This window comes from Barbus barbus (genome assembly GCF_936440315.1).
Source record: "Barbus barbus genome assembly, chromosome: 22".
NCBI lineage: Eukaryota > Metazoa > Chordata > Actinopteri > Cypriniformes > Cyprinidae > Barbus > Barbus barbus.
Window position 1 is genome coordinate 7,574,345 of NC_136750.1, and position 19,060 is coordinate 7,593,404.

General features: G+C 35.8%; 1 protein-coding gene across 1 annotated transcript in view; it reads left to right on the forward strand.

Moving 5' to 3' along the window:
* Positions 1 to 754: 754 nt before the first annotated feature.
* The window catches only part of LOC306888014 (tumor necrosis factor alpha-induced protein 8-like protein 3), a 33,898-nt gene continuing 15,592 nt past the window's right edge, over positions 755 to 19,060 (forward strand). Inside the window, exon 1 of the mRNA XM_079446106.1 lies at positions 755 to 1,041. Coding sequence (XP_079302232.1) covers positions 996 to 1,041 — 46 coding nt within the window. The 5' untranslated portion in view covers positions 755 to 995. The remainder of the gene's footprint in view (positions 1,042 to 19,060) is intronic.

Below are 19,060 nucleotides of genomic sequence, written 5' to 3' on the forward strand. Positions count from 1 at the left end.
GAATACAGCCGCTAAGACTTTGATTATACTTATGAAATAATCTGTATTATTACTTTTGGAGGAACAGAAATCAATCTAAATTCAAGCTTATGGTTCATAACAAATAAATCAAAAGCTGCAGGAAAATTATATTATGGCACTAACTGACTGTATATAGTATCTATACAGATCTGAAGGCAGAACACAGGGGAAAACAATCCAAACATGGTACAAAATCTACTTTATGTAATGAAAAAAGGAATTCTTTCATCATAATGCACAGCTACTTCGAATGACCATCAAAAGAGAGCGATGCTTTTTGCCCTCATAATGGTGTAGTTACATCATCTACCAGCAGGGGCTAATTAAACCATACTAACCAGCAAAACCAGCCATGACCTGTTGATGGCACTTTGTTACTCTATAATTTTTGAGCTGGATGATGTGGCAAAGTCAATCTAATAAAGCACCTTCAACTCCACTGTCATTTCTTATTCTCTTGTCCATCCAAAAAGCATTTTCTAACATTTAATACCAAACTTGCTCCTAAAATAGCACCCGACAATGTCTGAATGAAAAAAAAACTCTCCAACATAGAAAACATTCCTCACAGGCAAGAGATCAGCTTAGAGGGAGGGACAGAGTTTTCCTCCTCTTAATGTTTTTGTAGGCATCACAATGTCGAGCCGAGGGGAGAAGGGGGAGGAGGGACTCAGAAAGAGAGAGAGAGAGAGAGAGAGGGAGAGAGGGAGAGAGGGAGGGAAAGGAAGCAAACGAGAGGAGAAAGTGGAAGCAAGAGAGTGTCAGTGAAAGAAGGCAGTCTGACTGCACAGAAAAGGAACTCTGCAAACAGCGCGCACTCATTGAGTCAGTGATATTCTGAACACGGAGAGCTGGTGCATTTGAGCTCAAGAAAACAGTTTTCAGTGCAGAGAGACAGCACAGAGACAAGCAGAAACAGAGGAAGTGGAGTGAAAAGAGAAGAGGAGAGGAGAGGAGAGGTTCTTCGTGGAGAGATGGACTCAGATTCTGGGGATCAGAGTGAAGGAGAGCTCTCTCCAGGTAAGGGATCAGTCCTCTCGTTCTCGTCTTCTATTTCTCAAACTCTGTTCACAGCTGTCTGGCGGTGAAGGCGAGAACAGACACGTGCTGCTACTTTTCTCATTAACACATTTAAGATTCATCATCGTACTCCTCTTCCTCGCCCGGCGTGACAGCCCGTGACAGAGCGTCTATCCATCAAGTGCTTGTGGCGTCTCTTCAGAGCTTTGTGTCTGTGGTTCTGCTCTCTGAGGAGAAGTTAATCTGTGATATTTGAGCTGGCTGAACGCAAGGGTGGTGGAAAATTGAACCGCAGCACTTTGGTTTATGGCTGGCAAGGTTCACAGACTCGATACAAGCTGGCAGACAAACCTTAAACAACCTTGTGGTCATGATAAAGAATAAGTGTAATCTCACTGAAGGAGTTGTGAAAGGAGTTTCAAAAGGGCTCAGTGCTCAGTATTGCCAAGATACCAACAGTTTGAATCAAAAGTCAGATGTCTCATATGAACTCATCAAATCCTTCTAAGACCAAATGATCTGAGCTGTGCTATGCACATTCAGTCTACTCTATACTCTTTCTGTATGCCAGCATCATATATGTTAAGGACAACAACCTTGAAATATACATAACTAAGAACTTCTAAATTACATGCTGGTATTTTTACAATCAACTACCAAAATTTTGCTGTATCTTTGTATTTAGCAGACTCCTCACACACAAAATCCTTCAATTCTCTTGAGGTAAAAGAATTTACCTAGGACCACCCGATTTTTTTTTATTATTTAATTTCATTTAAAGAGACATTTTTCACCCAGAGTGAGTCTCCATAAAATTATTTCAGGAACCTTTCTGCGGTTAAGTGTTTAGTCATGGACAGAGTAAAACTACAGTTTCACTGGTTCTCTATGGCTCACTTTTACTTGGGATCACAGTTGATCTGCAACTCAGCATAATCAGTTGTCAGACACGACTGGAACTTCAAATGGGACTGGCTTCTATGGTCAGATGTAGCTTTTTAGCAGCAAACACTCCAGATGGGTTTGGTGAACACACGGATAAAACGTATCCCATGTGTACAATGAAATATACTGCTGTATTTTTAATGTTGTGGGCCTATATTTCTGCTGGAGGTCCTGGACATCTTGTTTAGACACATGGCATCACTGAAAAGTGAGTCTATTAGAAATCTTATAATAATCCAAAAACAAACCTTAAAAACAACACAAAAATTGTTCACTGTGCACAAAACCAAGCTTCTGCTATGGCCATTTCAGTTCCTTGACCTGCACCCTATAGAAAATGAGTGAGGTGAACTGAAGCACCATCATGGAGCTGTGAATCTGAAAGATCTGGAGTGATTCTAGATGAAGGAATGGTTTCTGATCTCTTGTCAGGTTTTCTCTAACCTCATCAGGCATTATGGGAGAAAACTAAACTATTTTGGCAAATGGAGGTTAAAAAAGTATTGAATAAAAGGGTGCCAATAATTGTGTCCAATGTGTATTAGAGAAAAAAACATTTATTTCATAATGATATTTCCCTCATTTTAAATTCTTATTCTCCAACGAAAGGTTAGATTTGTGTGATTTTTTTTTTTACATAATAGATCAAAAGGATTAAAAATGCAGATTTATTTCCACAGCCTTCTTTGATCATATTTACAAAGGGTACCAACAATTCTGACCATGTGTGTAGTTGCAAATATATATATATAAATACATGATGACTTACCAGTTTCAACAGAAATGACATTAAAGTATATTTTAGTTTTTCATAAATGCTTGTCAGTACGTTTGTTAATACATCCATACATGCATTTCAAAGACAAAGTAATCATGAAATTACATTTAAAGATGTACAGAAGTCATACTTAATTCAGCGGTCTAAAGTACAGGTATATAAATTTGAACTGCTATACAGTTGCAATACACCTACATATGATTTGGGCTTCAGGTACCCAGAAGAACAGATGTACTCAGGTTGTTTGTGTTGAGTCTGTGTGTCAATACAAGTCAGTAGGGAATTTAAAACTGCAGACACTGTTTGGAATGTCAGTTTTTCCAAAAACCCAGCAGTTTTCGGTGGATACTGCTGAAATGTTTTGCATTGGGTCAGGGTGTGTGTTTTAGTAATCAAAGTTTTTGATCTACTTCCTGGGACATGTGTCCATCTTTAGATTCTCTTTCTGGAGAAATGCGATGAGTTAGCGTGGGTGCGTGTTTGTTGTGTCAGCAGGCTTTCTGAACCAAAGCAATCTGGAACATCGACACCATCCACTTTCACACATGAAACCTGTTAAATTGCAATACAGTTGGCTGAATACCTATTTTGGTGAATGTACCACATTTGCAATTCATGCTATAAACTTCACAAAATATTTCAATCATTCACACTTTAGCCCTAAAATTCTGTGTAAAATTGGGATGTCATTCATTGTGAATCACCTTTAAACAGTTGTGCTATAAAAACAGTGAGACAGTAAGAATATATATTTTTATAGTAACCTGTAAACTTATTTCTTGCATCTGTTTATTTTTGCGTTTAGCATATTGTTGGTTTTATCTCGTATTATTGAAAATAAAGCTATCACTGACCAATGGCCCACAACAATCCGTTCAGTTTAGTTTTGGAGTCTTTTAAGACTTGTTAGTTGTAGTATATGTATACATGCAGACTACCATCTAAAAGGTGGTACATTAAACGTGAACTGGGTCCAATAGTAGGAAAATGACTTATTTTGGAATTTACATATAGGCCAGAGTGAGTATTCTCACACTAAATGAATGCTTAAAATCAACAGACCTAATTATACAGTTCACTTTTAACTGAGTTAAGTCCAGTTCTGAGCCACGTGAGATCCAGCTGTTCTAAAATCACCACCTCAATCCACAAAACAGTAACAAGCTTCTTTTTGATCTGTTTGTACTGTTATCTGGCCTGTAGTACCACACGACCAACCAGCAGTTCATCATTACACAACCGACACACTGCAGAGAGAGACAGTGAAGCCACGTGCAGACCAGAACGAAGGCAAACCTCTCTCTGTTTGTGCCTCTGTGTCCTGCCAGAGGAAAATCAGCCCCACCAAAAAGATAAAAAGGAAAACGAGAGAGTAAGAGAGAATGTGAGAGAGTTTTTCCTCCTTCAGCATGAAAAATGTGTGCCTAAATGAGAAAAATAATCATCTTAAAAGCTTTTTGGCACTCTATATTTAATTCCGCAAGAGGGAAATAGTCGTAATTTTAGCTCAAAGTCAGAGAGAGGGGGGAAAGAGAGCGAGAGAAATTGTGCTGAAATAGGGGAATATTTCTCATCCACATTTAACAAGAATCACATCAGTGAAAACAGACAAAAGTATGAGTGACTATAAACTCTCCCTGAGGCGTACCGCAGCCATTTCCACTGCTCTCTCCTATTAAACAGAGGAATGCTATAGTAAAGCACTGTTAATTGAACTGCCTGGGGTCTGTCAGGGCTTTATTAGCCTCTGCGTTTGTGGCCAGAGTATTCAGATAATGACAATAATAACGACATTAGTATTTCCAGAAGGAACATGCTGTGCTCAAAAGGCGGCAAAAGAACAATGTTAAAGTTTCAGATAAGTTGAAGTGATCTATGCATTCAAGAACAATTCAGTATGCAAATGTCCTCATAGCCAGTGGTTATGTTTTGAATGAACATGCTACCAGTGTAAGTCAATAGGAGATTTGAATTCAAATTTTAATCTTATGTCTTTGAAAGCATACTATTCATCATACTATTTATGTTTCCATTTACATACCGAAGACAAAATGTTAGTATTATGTATTAAATACATACAGTAATGAAATATAACGATGACCAACATTTATGCTCAAACGTGCAAAAGTCTCACAACGCCAACCATTTTATGGCTGTTTCAATGCTATTTGAAACTTTCAACAGCAGCCACAGTGCAATTCGCTCTTTTACTTGAAAGGCATAACTTTAAAAGGATACTCACAACATTTTCTGTAAACTAAACATTTTTTAACTATAAACCATCATTTCTGGCCATACACAGGTTCACGAGTTCTCACGTGACATTAATATCAGCAGCTGGTATAGCATGACATAAGCACATTCTGAAGCTCATATGAGAAGTGACATGGATATTTCACTACATGCTGACATTTATGTCGTGAAAAATTGTATGCAGTATACATTAAGCAGCATACACTATATATTGCACAGTAGGCAGTATTATATTCCTTTGGGATCATATCCTCTTTCTTTCTTTCTGTCTGTTGCGGGTCTATACAGTAGTTTTAGGGTGTGTATAGGTGTAGATCTTTATGTCCTTTAGCTCCTGAGATGTTTTATATATCCAAAATTTTACTAGCGAGCACTCTGTCTTGATGTGACAGACAGAATTGTTCCCGACTGCTCCATTTTCAAAATTAGTATGCATAACTCATAGAATAAATGGCTTCTATAATTATAAAAGCATCCACTTGGAGTGATGTGAGAGTGTGTGAGCCAAAAGTGAGACACAAACACATCAGGGTTATGAGGAAGCTGGCAGGAGTGATTCAGTTTGAGAGCTTTTCTGGACAAGAAGTCACCCACTGAGACTGAGACTGAGACTGTGGTCAGGAGCGGGGTGGGCAGCTTCTACACTAGTGACACGAGTCGTCTGTACCTAGACATGTGTTTTGTTTCCTTCTGACCCAGATATACATTTTTACAAACAAAAGTGCCCCCAGAAGCTAACTATGGTAATAAAACTCTTTTTTTTTTTTGTCAAGCTCAAAAAAAGAAATTGCATCATGAAAGACTGAATAATGTCTTTATTCTTTAAAAAAAATAAAATGCTAAAGATTTTTGGGTTTGGCTTGGGGGCTTATCTGCATCTACAACTTGATTAAAATTTTCTGGGGAAAAAGTGAATGATGCTAACATCATACTGGGTTATAGTAGAATCTAATTAGTCAAGACATACCGAATCGTACCGAATACTTCACCCAAAAATGATAATTCTTTCATCATTTATTCATGCTCATATCATTTAAAACCTGAAAGACTTACTCTTTGTCTGTGGAACACAAAACAAGATATCTTGAATTATTCGAAGTTCATGAGATTTTGTCATCCTCTTTATCATTCGACAGTTGAAAGCTGCGCAGTTTAAAGGGGTCATATGATGCGATTTCAAGTTTCCCTTTCTCTTTGGAGTGTTACAAGCTGTTCATGCATAGATGAGATCCCTAAAGTTGCAAAGACTAAAGTCTCAAACCCAAGGAGATATTCTTTATAAAAGTTAAGACTCGTCCACGCTCTCCCTAAAACAGCTCAGTTAAACACACCCCCACATGTCTACATCACTGTGTGGCAAGATTTGCATAAAACCGCACAAATGTATACGTAAAGAAAGAGGGCGTGATTTTTATTCTTGCTGTAGTATTGTTGCTGCCGCCGGCGCAAGTCTTGGAGACGTTGTGTTTTGTTGTGAAAGTGAAAGTACTTTGTTTGGGCTTCCAAAAGAGGACACAACTAGAAATCAGTGGTTAAGTTTTATTTACAACACTGTTCCAGAACAGTTCAACCCAAATATTAGAGTGTGTGCAGCGTATTTTACCTGGGAGTAGCCTACAATGCAAGCTGTGCACAAAGGCTGTTTCTATAAAGTGGGGCAATTCCAACTTTGCAAGGACAGTCTGGCGCTTCTGACTCACAGCCTGTAAGTATGTTTTCATATTCTCAGAATTTGCCACTGACTATTCAAATGAGAGTTTTGAGCAGTGTAGAGTAGCGCTTGTTGTTGTTTGTCATTTCTCCAATCGCAAATGCAGACATGGTAAGTCAGTATAAGTCATTATAATCAGTAATTATGTCCCCACTGGATGCAACAAATGCCTCGTTTATAGTGGGTTTTATTGTTTTTGTCTCATCGTGTCGGGACACGGCATTACAATACGGTAAGGGGCGTAACATTTCCGTCACACGCTTGAGGTATTCGGCCAATCAAAACGCACTGGATAGCTGGCCATTCAGAGCACACCTCACTTCTCAGAACGATGAGCTTTGTAAAAATCGACGCGTTTCAGAAAGGCGGAGCATAGAGGAGCATCAATAATGTACAGTATGTGGAAAATAATGTGTAAAATAATAACTTATTAACAGCTCATTACAGTTCAAATTGTATTCATGTACTTTACATGTGCTTTAGTATTTTAGTCAACACATCATGATAAGTGTAATTCGTTAAAGCACTACAAAAACTATTAAAACCATAATTTAGATTGACATTACAATATGCTCTTTTTAAAATGTACTTAAGTGTGTAAAGAATCTTAAGTAGCCTTAAGCTTCACTTCTTTTCGCAAGGGTAGTTCACGCAAAAACTGAAACGCTGTCATGATTTACTCATCCCCATGTCATTCCAAACCTGTGGAACACAAAAGATGTTTTGAAAAATCTCCCACTCACTTTGCTTGCATGGAAAAAACAGCACAAAGAAATTAAAGAAATAACTAAAATAAAATTCCCTGTTAAGATTAATTCTTTGTTGTTGGCATTACATTGTCAATACATCTTAACAGTGAAGTGTGATTTTTGGCAGATCAGATTATAACAAGCTTGCTTTATTTATCTAAGCATCATTCTCACTATAGTTTTTTTGTAGTCTGGGTCCATCAGCACTGAAGCAGAAGGAGGAAAATCTTGAATAGGTTGTGGCAGCAAGTTTGGGGACACAAACGTAAAGGTATCAGGGTTCGTCTGGCATTTCAAGATCTACTGGGAACGACTTAAAAACTGTTAGCTTCCATTTAAAAATCAGCTGCCGGGTGCAAACCTCTTGCGGTTTCTGCTGAGTCTGGAAAACGCACGTGCAAGCCAGACGAGAGGGAGTGTAACTCTGCCCTCAAAGGCTTCCTTAAATCCGTATAATCACCCCAGGCTGTTCTGGCTTTTCCTCTGGAGGAGGACACTTATATTTGACGTTGGTTGGCCAGTCATCTTTCTACTCATGGTTTTCTTCCTTTGTTGTCCTTTTTTTAGACTCACCAAAGTCTGAATAATCACAGAGCAGCTGCTCACAGTGATATCACAAACAGCAGATGAAGATTTAAATCTGTCATTATATCTGGAGCGCTGAGTATATTCAGAGCCATTATTAGATCTGATTTCATGCTAAGTGTCTGATTAGCTTCTCTTTGTCAGTCATTGGTTCAGCCCCTACCACTGGGCAAATAACATGGTCTTTTAAAACTGACAATTATATGCAAGATATTAAACCGCTAGGAAGTACAATTATAAATGTAATTTTTAAAAACTCACTGTGATATCAAATATGACACAGCAAACCCCCGGCAGTGGGACGTTTCTAGGGTCAGTTGATATTCTGGGCTTAGTCCAGACATCTGTGGAGGCGTATGGTGCCATCCTTTGATGAATTACTGGAGTATAATACACTGTAACACATATTAAAATAAATATTCAAACAGAGAGGAGTCATTTTATGCAGTAAATTTTTTAAATTAAAACTCACTGTGTGCAGTTTGAAAGAATTTTAACTGAATATATGTTGTCTAGTGATATTTAATTCCATTGGTGCATGTATTTATTATTTTTATAATTTAACTTTTGTTTGTTTGTCTGTTGTTTTTGTTTATATGATTGAGTATATGTATGTTTTACTTTGTAGCTTTTAAGACTGTATTAATATAAAATGTAAATCATAAAAAAATTAGTTTGTTACAACAAAGACTTGAAAGAAAAAAAAAATTGGCAAACAAGTTCCTGACATCTTGCCTTAATAAAAGCATTTTGCAAAATACGTCAAACTTGTGTCATAAAGTTTGACAATATTCCGTTTTACTATCAGAATATCTCTCTAATATATTCAGTGTTTTTTTTTACAGTCAGTGTTGAAGCGAAACTGACCAGAATCAACACATAGCATTTGAAGAGTTAAAGTGTTTTCTGCAGAATAGAATGTTGTGTTATATTTTAAATGAGCTTCTGCTTTGAAATAGTAGTTGGAATAAACCCATTTGTAATAATTGATGTGAAACTGACATGGCTCTCTTCACACTTTCGGAATACATGTTACTCATTCATGTCCGTCAAATACTCTGTCAGAGTTTTATGTACTGTAGTCATCAATGTGGTCAAGAGCACTTTCAGTGTGTATTTTCACAGAAAATGTTTTTGTCTGGAAAAAATAAAAGTTTAGTGTATTTTGGACTGAGCAGGTTTGTTGGTAAAAAAAAATGTCAGTTCTGTTAAATTCATTTTTTGTTTTCTTATCTGAGGGAGAAAATGTCTATCAGAAAAAAAAACAAATACTGGTGAATCTCAGGCATAACCTACTGCAATAATCCTAACCAAATATTTCTCAAGTGGAATAAGAAATTTGCCCACCCTCTCATTTTTACAAAGCAATGTGTCACCTTAATAGTATGAATGTTTTAAGCACATTACTAACTAGCAAAGAACAACATGCTAAAAGAAGATTTTAAAAAAATCTAATGGATATATAAAATCTATTTAGAAAAAAATTAACATTTTCATGTCCAGATTCAATTGAGACAACAAGGTGGACATGTTATGTTTTACATGATTAGATACGTTTTCTAAAAATGAGGAAAGGAGAGAAAAGCTTATGACTAATACTTACTTTGTTTTTGGAATTCTTTCCCTGCAAGGAAATGATGTCACTTCTAGTAAATCATGTGATTTAGGCCTTGTGCATAATATTTTAATTGGCATGCAGCACCAATGTAATAGAATGGACTGGAGTTTGAGAGACACACATTGAGAAAAAAAAAAACATGATTGGGACATTAGAATGTGTCTGTCAAATATTTCCCCGCACCCCTGAGGTACTAATCATTATGAATTCATAATATTTTTCCCTGCCAGCGTTTTTGAAAAAAGTTGCGTGACACCACCAGCATTTTTGATGATTTTCATTAAAATTTCATGGCCCCCAGAATATTCTGTTGTATGAATATCTGAACATGCAATACAACAAAATACTCTGTCAATATTTTACCAAAGAATCTCGTAAAATCATAACACAGAGCAGCAGTTTGTGTACAATTAAACATCAGGAACCAAATTAACACCCTCACAGTGTAAAGGACATCTGTCTCTCTTAAACAAAACACATTTAACAAGCCTGACGTCAGTCTTTTTAATGTACCTGTGTTATCGCATGACCTACATTTAGTCAGTCAAACAGAGATATCTATATTACCATGCAATAAATTGATTTAAAAAATCACCATGGGGCAAAATCCAACGTCTCACAGTGTTGACAGCTGACCTTTATGTTTAATCACACATTAGAGATTCGCAGGCTAGTGCAAACCACTCACACACACACACACACCTTCTGCACTTTCAGACAAAGGTCAGTATGTGCTGGTCTGGACTGATATCAGATCAGATCAGACAGAGATGTGTGTTGATGGCTTGGTTCCAAATCCTACTGAGCCTACTGTCTGCATAGGCCGCTAAAGGGAAGTTCACACAGAACGTGTTCTTGCGGTCAAAAACAACTCGGTGGAGCGTAGTGGAATGGAACAAAATATAGCGATAAGGATCTTTAAAAAAAAATTAAAATAAAACAAAGCATTAGAAAATAATGTTTTTGAATACTTTTCAAATTTAACTGAGCTCACTGAAGTGCATTCTGGGAACTGCTTTTCCAAGAAGGCCAAAATGAGGTATCTGTTAAAACAGCATAGCATGTTTCCATAGCATGTTTTTGCTTTTTTCTTTTGTGTGTTGTGGTGCATGGACACTAGGGTTTGGAACACAGCTAATGAGTTCAGGCTGCTAAATTTGAACGGTGTCGTCAGAGAAGAGGGTATTGATTCAGAATCAGTGTTTCCTGTTAGTGTGTATTTGGGCAGATGATGAGAAACAATGAAAGCAATCCATATGTCCCACATAGAAAAACAGGAGTGATTTCTCTTGTTTCTAGCTCATTTTATTGGTTACACTGCCAGAGATCAGATGTTTTATACCCGAGGAATGGTTTATTTCTGTGACTGCCATTGTGAAAAAGAAATACACTATAGCATACTTTTAAAAAGAGCACATATTATTATTATTAAGAACAGTTTTTTAAAATACACTTATATTCATGATGATTATGCAGCCACTATAAAATGATGATTGTAATTTATGTTTTATTTGGCTGTTGAGGTTGTTCATTCCTTGTCTCATGACTCACGAGTATAACAGTACTAAAGACTTGTGAAAATGGATTTGGATAACATAACCTGTTTAAATATAAAAAGTTTTTTTTTTTTCTGCTCACATTAGACATTTTGAATCTAACTGACTGTTTGCTTGAATACAGCTGAGAACAACAGAGACTTTTTCTTTCCTGCTTGATGTTCCCTCTTTTAATCTATGCACTTTTCTGTTGTGATCTGTTTTTTTTTCTCTCCAGCATTATATAAGAAGCTCTGACCTTTACATCAAATTGAAACCAAGCAGACTAGATCAGTCTTTCCAATGAATTTTACCCTCCATCATTGCTCACACTTTCCTTCTGTCTCTTCTTTTTTTTCATTTCATTTTACCCATTTTTGTTCCATGCGCATTTTCTCTCTGTCTTTTTCCAGTATGGAAATAGTGAAGGCTCACAATGTTGTGCCAAGTATTCACTCACATTGGACCATCTCTGCTGTGCGTCTTTTGAAAGTTGACAGCTCCTCACCGGAATAAACGTCACTGCAGAGTTGGTGCTGATCCCAGATGAGGAGGCCCAGGGCTTTGCCACCACCACACACAACTAATCACACCACAAACTATTACAGTGCTTACAAAACCACAATGTGTTGCTATTCATCAAGCCTTTTGCTTTGGGTTTGTTCTTATGCACTATCCTTGATTATTAAACTTGTTAAGCCACTTAAACCTTTAAAAATAGCCACTTAAACATTTAGTTTGTGCAGCCTTAAAGGGACAGTTCACCCAAAAATAAAAATGTGCTGTTAATTTACTCACCCTCGGGCCATCCAAGATGTAGGGGACTATTTTCTTCAGTAGAACAGTAACTGTAGAAGATTTTTAGCTGAAATTAAATGTAAGTCAGCGGCTGCAGTTTTTAAGAAAAATAGCAAAGTAACAATAATAATATCGGTGGCTCCTGTTGATATATTCAGTTCTTATGAAGTGAAGCAATCGTTTTGTGCAAGAAACTGAATATTATTTACAACATTATTGTTGGATAGCACTCTTTTTTTCTGTTGAGCTTGTGTATATATATATATAGTCGGCTGCTTCCCAAAAGGATGGATGATGCCGCTCAGAAGAAGCCGCCGACCCACGCGCCCCGGTCCCGAGAGGGGACCAGACTCCGCCCCTTACCTGGACCCTGCCCTCCTTCACAAGCCCGTAGTACGACGAGGACACCAGATTCCCCGTTTATTTTGGACACTTTTTACTCCCTTTGGACACTTTATTTTGATTATTGTTTAATAAAAACCTCTCCGAGGCCTGACGCCACGTCCACTGTGTCTGTCGTTTGCTCCTCCCACCACAATATATATATATATATATATATATATATATATATATATATATATATATATATATATATGTCCTTAGTTAAAGGCTGTTAAATTATTAAGCAGTGTCTCAGGTGTTTTTCTTGTATTTTAAGTAGTGAGGTGTTGTGGGTATATTTGCATGTCAGTCTATCTAAACAGTAGTGTATTTGTAAAGTGAATTGAACTTGCACAGTATACTTTTGCTCCCTGTAAGCGCTGCTACTGTGTTTCCTTGCAAATGCAATCTGACTTCCAAATTATAGCTCTCATATTCTACACAGGATTCCAGCTCCAGAAGTCAGATCATCACTCGCTGTCTGTTTTTATCGTTTATCGTTTATGTCGTGATGGCTGCTGGTTCAGAGTAGGAGAGAAATAAGAACAGAAGAAGCTGTTTTCATGTCGAGTCTGTCCCTCAGGGACCTCACTGGAGAAGCTTTCAGAAATCAGAGTGTTCTCCTCAGAGGAAGACAAAAGAGAAATGGAGAGAGGCAAAGAGAGCAAAACGAGTGGGAAGGAGAGAGGTAGCCTATGGCAACATTAGGTTTGAGATAGCAAAGTAAAGATGAGTCTTCTCTTCCTCAGAAACAGGAATTCCCTTAGTACAAATCTGTTCTCAGAGAGCTTTCATGTGTTCTGAACACATCTTTATTAGAGTTTATTAGATTATGAGTGTATGAGATTTATAAAGAGATGTTGTTCTGCTGTCAATCATCCAAACAATAACTTTGTGTGTATAAATGAATGAGAACGTGTTTACTCCTGTACACTTATAACTGAGGTCCAGCAGGCAGGCAGCAATGTGAATAAAGATTACTTTTTTTATATCTGTATGAGGATACCAGGAAAGGACCTGACGTTACTTACTGTAAAGAACTGCCACTGTTTATATGAGAAAATGCATAACCAGACGTTCCTCCTCCTTGAACAACAATTCCAATTCAGAAAGACCAATTCATACTTACACAACAAAGATTTTAATGAAGTTTCTATTTTTATTTTGATAAAAAATAAATACATTAAAAATAAAATAGATATACAATTCATTGCTTTTATCATTTTATTTAGTTCCATAAGGTAATTTAGTCTAATTTATTAAATGTGAAGTGCCCACTTACTTTACAGTATATTGTCTTTTTCCTTAGAAATTAATTAATAGTTATAAAATATATTGTTCTTCACAAATGTCATTCTGAAAAAAAAAACATCAAAATAAATAAATACATAAAATACACAAATCTCTATCATACACCCACGTTTTCTGCTAATATGGGTTTCTATAATAATCTTGAGTAAATGCAAGGATAAAACAAATATATGTATATTTCACAAATATATGAAATATTCAACTTAAATCTTTCCAAAACAACAAATGGATAAATCCTAGTAGTATTTTGTAGGACTCTTCTCAATTTTTTTTTTTTTTTTGTTTACTGATACATTTGTTTCCCATGCTTCCATGCAAGGCCAAAAATATTGCTGCAGGAAAATAGAGAAAACAAAGAGCATTGCATATAAACTTATTGCTGCATTGGTGTTTTAAAACATCAACATTACCAATATATTATTACCACAAAAATCATCAATGCTGATTTCCACTGAACTAGATTTTCTTAAGTAATATTATACCTTTTGGAATTGCGTTGAGAACAATAGCAATGTTTCAAAGTCAAAGTCATCACTTGATTTGTATGGCAGTTCGTATATCATAGAAATAGTAATAATGTGACTGGTTGGTTAAAACTTGAGCTCAGCTTCTGCTCTACAGCTCTGGATTTCTTGGACTGACCTGAAATATAGTGTTTTTAAGTGTTTTTAAGTGATAAGTGATATAGTGTTTTTAAGTGAAGATTTTAAGTGAAACAACACTTATTCATGCCAGATTTGATTGCTTGTTTTAGAAATATGTTATTGAAATTTGAACTTAGCAAATAGTTATTGAGATTTTGATATTTCCCCATTGAATTATGAGCTCTTGTGCATTATATTTATATCTTTGTCTCTCTCAGTGTTGTTAATGGAAAAACAGATTCTATCTCACAGAATGCCAAGTAGTGACCCCATGGGCTTATGGGACAGATGTGTGTCCTCTTCATTTCTGACCCCTACATTCTACATTCTTGTTTATAATATGTTCACCTCCAAACAAATTGCCACGCACACACTCGACATTATTTATGTAAAATGACATATTTGTTTTTGTGTTATAGACGAGATATCCGAGTTCTAGAGAAACGAATGTGGAGGGGGTGTGAGAGGAGAGCGGGGGTCTGTGTTGTTTCAAGAGTCATGTGTTTTCAACACCTTTTTAATTAATTCTTTAATGTTTGAAAAAAAGCTCAGCTGACAGCTTCACACATTCACAGACACACACATACACACAGGAAGGAAAAAATAGAGCTGAAGAAATCACAATTTAAAATATCTGTGCTGCATCTTATGCAACAGACAGTATGTGAAAACAGCTACAGAGAGAGATGCATAGAGAGACTAAAAAAGATACTGGCAATGGTGCTTTCCCTTGTGAAAAAGGATACTTTAGCATACTTTATAATTTATAATTTATATAATTTATAAAAGGATATATAATTTAAAGAAATATACTGAAGTTTGAACTGAATGTGATGTTTACAAACACTTTATTTCATGTTATTTACAATTAAATAATAATGTATGATAGTTTAAATTTATATTAAATTCAATTGAACTTTCAAGTGCTCTTTTGACCCACTTAAAGAAGACTTGAGTAAATTTCTATATATAATTTCATAATTGTTCTATTGTCTTTGAAATGTGTTTAAATTGTAAATTTATTTCTATTGAAACTTGTATGTCACCAATTTAAATATATTGCAAAATTCAATGCATTACAGGTCAAATTATAATCAAATACATGTTAAAAACAAATCAAAAGAGCTCAAGTCTATATGACAGCGCTTCAGAACTTAGTTCAACGTTACACTTTTATTTTTGTATTAAAAAGAAAGCATAAAACTGTGACATCTATGGATTTAATCAAACAATCAAAGGTGGTTCTTGACTTCAGATTCAGTGATATTGTAAGCTCTAGATATGACTCATATCCCTCCGTGTAAGTCTAAGGGATCTTTTTTGTCCATTTTATCATCCATCTATTCATAAGACCAATCAAAATAAGTCTGCACAACATGAGGCATCATTTATGACCTTTGTATCTCATTCATACTTAAGGTCCCTGCATTTGATCAATAGTCATAGTAATGCTTGAATTAGGAAACACAGCTAATAATATCCTTCTCTTTAATGCCTTACAAGGTCTCGTATTCCAACCGTAGAAAACGGTGTCTATTCTATTTCTCTCTGTCTTTTGCTTGTTTAGTATGTGCCATAAACATCAGGCAGATTTAGTGACTGATTGCTACACCATGAACTTCGGTATGGACATTTTGATATGGTTAGAGATGAATGATAACTATAGGGAAGCATGATACGTGACAATAAATTATGGATGAGAATGAACACACATACACAAACACACACAAGCAAGCAGGAGACTAATGGTGTGTGTTGTCTTAGCTTGTTGCGAAAAAACTGACTAAACCATTCATTGTTTTATTTTGCTGATCTGTAAACACATGAAATGTGAAAAAGGCGAATGTAAAAATGTTTGCACAGTATATAGTGATGATATGTGACAAGTTCTTTCCAACTGCTGCGTCCAATCAGAACATGAACGGTCTTCCACTGATCAGAGTGGACCTGAAAGTGGAACTGAACTCCACGACACACCTCTGTCAGATCCCACCCGATCTCTCTGGTCAGAGACCTGGAATCAAACAATACAACAGTGCAGTCACTGTGTCAGTCGCAGACATTTCAAAATTGCATTTTTGGTTTCTGTTGTGTGATGGTACAAGAAACAAGAAAATTACAGGAATTGTTCATCCGAAAATGTAAATTCTGTCACATATCCTCATGTCATTGCAATCCTTTATGGAACACAAAAAAAGGATACATTTTGCAGAATATTCCCTTGCATATTTATTTGTACTGAATGTGCACTTGTAGTGTTTTTCAAACCTTACAGTAAAAAATGGTATGATCAATAGTTCAGGACAACATATGTTTTTACATTAACAATTTTCAACTTTCTTAAATTACTGCAAGTTATACAAGATTCAACTCATGTTTTTTTTAAGTTAGTTTAATGTAATTTAAGTTGAAATGACATACAGCTAAGTTGATTGTACCTAAAAATGTAAAATATATATAATAATAATAATAATAATTACTTAATGTGTACTGTATGTCTTTTTTTTTTGTAATTAAAAAAAGATGCTACCGCTCATTCATATGTTAGTCGATTAGTGACTTGCATCAAGCTTTACAAAAACAAACGATAGGGTTTGGGGAAGATATATTTTACTATTTAACAAAAATCCTGGCTGTTGGTCTTCATTATTAGTGCAGCAGTTCAATCCTGCTCACCCAGGAAAAGTACACAAGTTGTGAAAAATCAAGAATGATAAAACATACAATCCAAAAGTTATCTCATTCACATTTGAGCAAATGAAGTCAGTAATTTTTGAGTTGAACCACTGTTTATTACAATGTTAAGTGTGTCAGCAGCTGTAAAACATCATGTTAAGTATATTTAAGTGCTTATTTATAAATGAATTGTGAATTTATAACTGAATTGTGGGTAGTGTGGGTGAGGATATAAACGCTTGCAAATGTCAACTCAACTGTAATAAATTTAATCACTGGCAGACGATACTTTCCACACCAAGATTAAATTAAACACAGCAAGATGTGGCATCTGATGAACATCCCCTCCCTCTACACAAACACACAGATTTACTTAACTATCTAAATGGGGACACTGCATAGACTTCTATTGCTTTTATAAATACTGTAACCTCACCAGAAAAAAAATAAATAAATCCTTATGAATGCATTAAACTCATCCAATGCTGCCATGTTGTCCAAAAAGGTTTTAAACCAGCCTACTCTGACATTAGAATATTTGGGTTTGGTCTCATGGGTAAACACAAAGCCAGCTCGATGAACAGGGAAGTTCACTAATGATTAAATCCTTGGGTTTTTCTGCTTTAAGGCCAAGATAAACAAACTTTGTTTTTGTTTTTTTTTACCTCAATATCTTCCCATTTTCCACCTGTTCAAAAAGAGCTACAGCTGTACAGACCTCAAAGATAAACATACACACAAATGTATCTCGCTGCAGACAGGCCATGTTATAGCCTACCAATGTCTCTACCCCTAACATATAACTGTGCTGTGCTATCAGTGCTATTGTTAACTATAAGACTAAAACTATTAAAAAATGAATATAAAATAAAAATAAAGCTAAAAATAAAATATAAAGTTAAAAAATAAAAACTTGTTTCAGTTAGCAAGTTATTTTGTGTGCTATCATGTAATCATTAGACATAATGGTTTTTATGCTGTACAAACTGTATTTTCTACCCCCTTACCAACCCTACCCCTAAATTCCTTGCACAAATCTTTCGGCATTTTTAGATTTTCAAAAAAAAAAAACTTAATTATAAGCTTGTTTCCTTATGGGGCCAAAATATGTCCCCACAAGGATTTGGAATATTGCCTTCTTTGTGGGGACGTTTTGTCCCCGTAATTTATAGTGACACCTGGTTTGATTGAATTCCATTGTATGGAGAAAAAAAGCTATGTTTTTATGTTTCACAGAAGAAAACATCATACTAGTTTGGAATGACAGAATATTCATTTTCGGTTGAACTCATAACTGATTTATGAGCCTTTCGTATAATGTGCAACACTTTAGAAGTCTGTTTTTGACATGCTGCATGTTATATTTAAAGTCATTTTAAAAAATAATAGGTCCTCACAAATATAACTAAACCTGTACACAGTACACACACATGCACTCCTACTCTAAGATACATTTGTTTTCTAATAATGCCAGTAAGGTTAACTCAATTACATTTACAATATGATATTTTATGTTGTCTTTTGCATGTTTCATCAGTCATTTAAACTGCTGATTAAATTTATAGTGACTCAAGAGCAAGCCCCCAAGAGACACAAACACACCCACCCACTTAACACACACACAATGCTGGAGGACTAAAAATAACCCCTAATAATGGCTATTTGTGGTGCGCACACACACTGTGACAAGCATGTGTCAATCACACACACACTCATTCCCCCTGCGGCCAATTGTACCACTTCTCTAATCTGGAGCTGCGAGATTGTCAGGTGAATTTAAGTGTGATGTTGTCATCATAAATGACTGGTATGACTGGAGGATTATGGGTAGTGGACTGCCCCAGGCTCATTGTTCGCCCACTGAGAAACACTGCAGTCATTATTATCCAGATTATCAGTCTGAACTCGTATCCACTGCAGATATGACACTTAAAAGTATCAAAATGTACCATGGAATTAAGGTTTTAACACATTTTAAATCACAATCACATTTTAAATTAACACAAAAACTAAGATGAAAAATTTACTTAAGCCA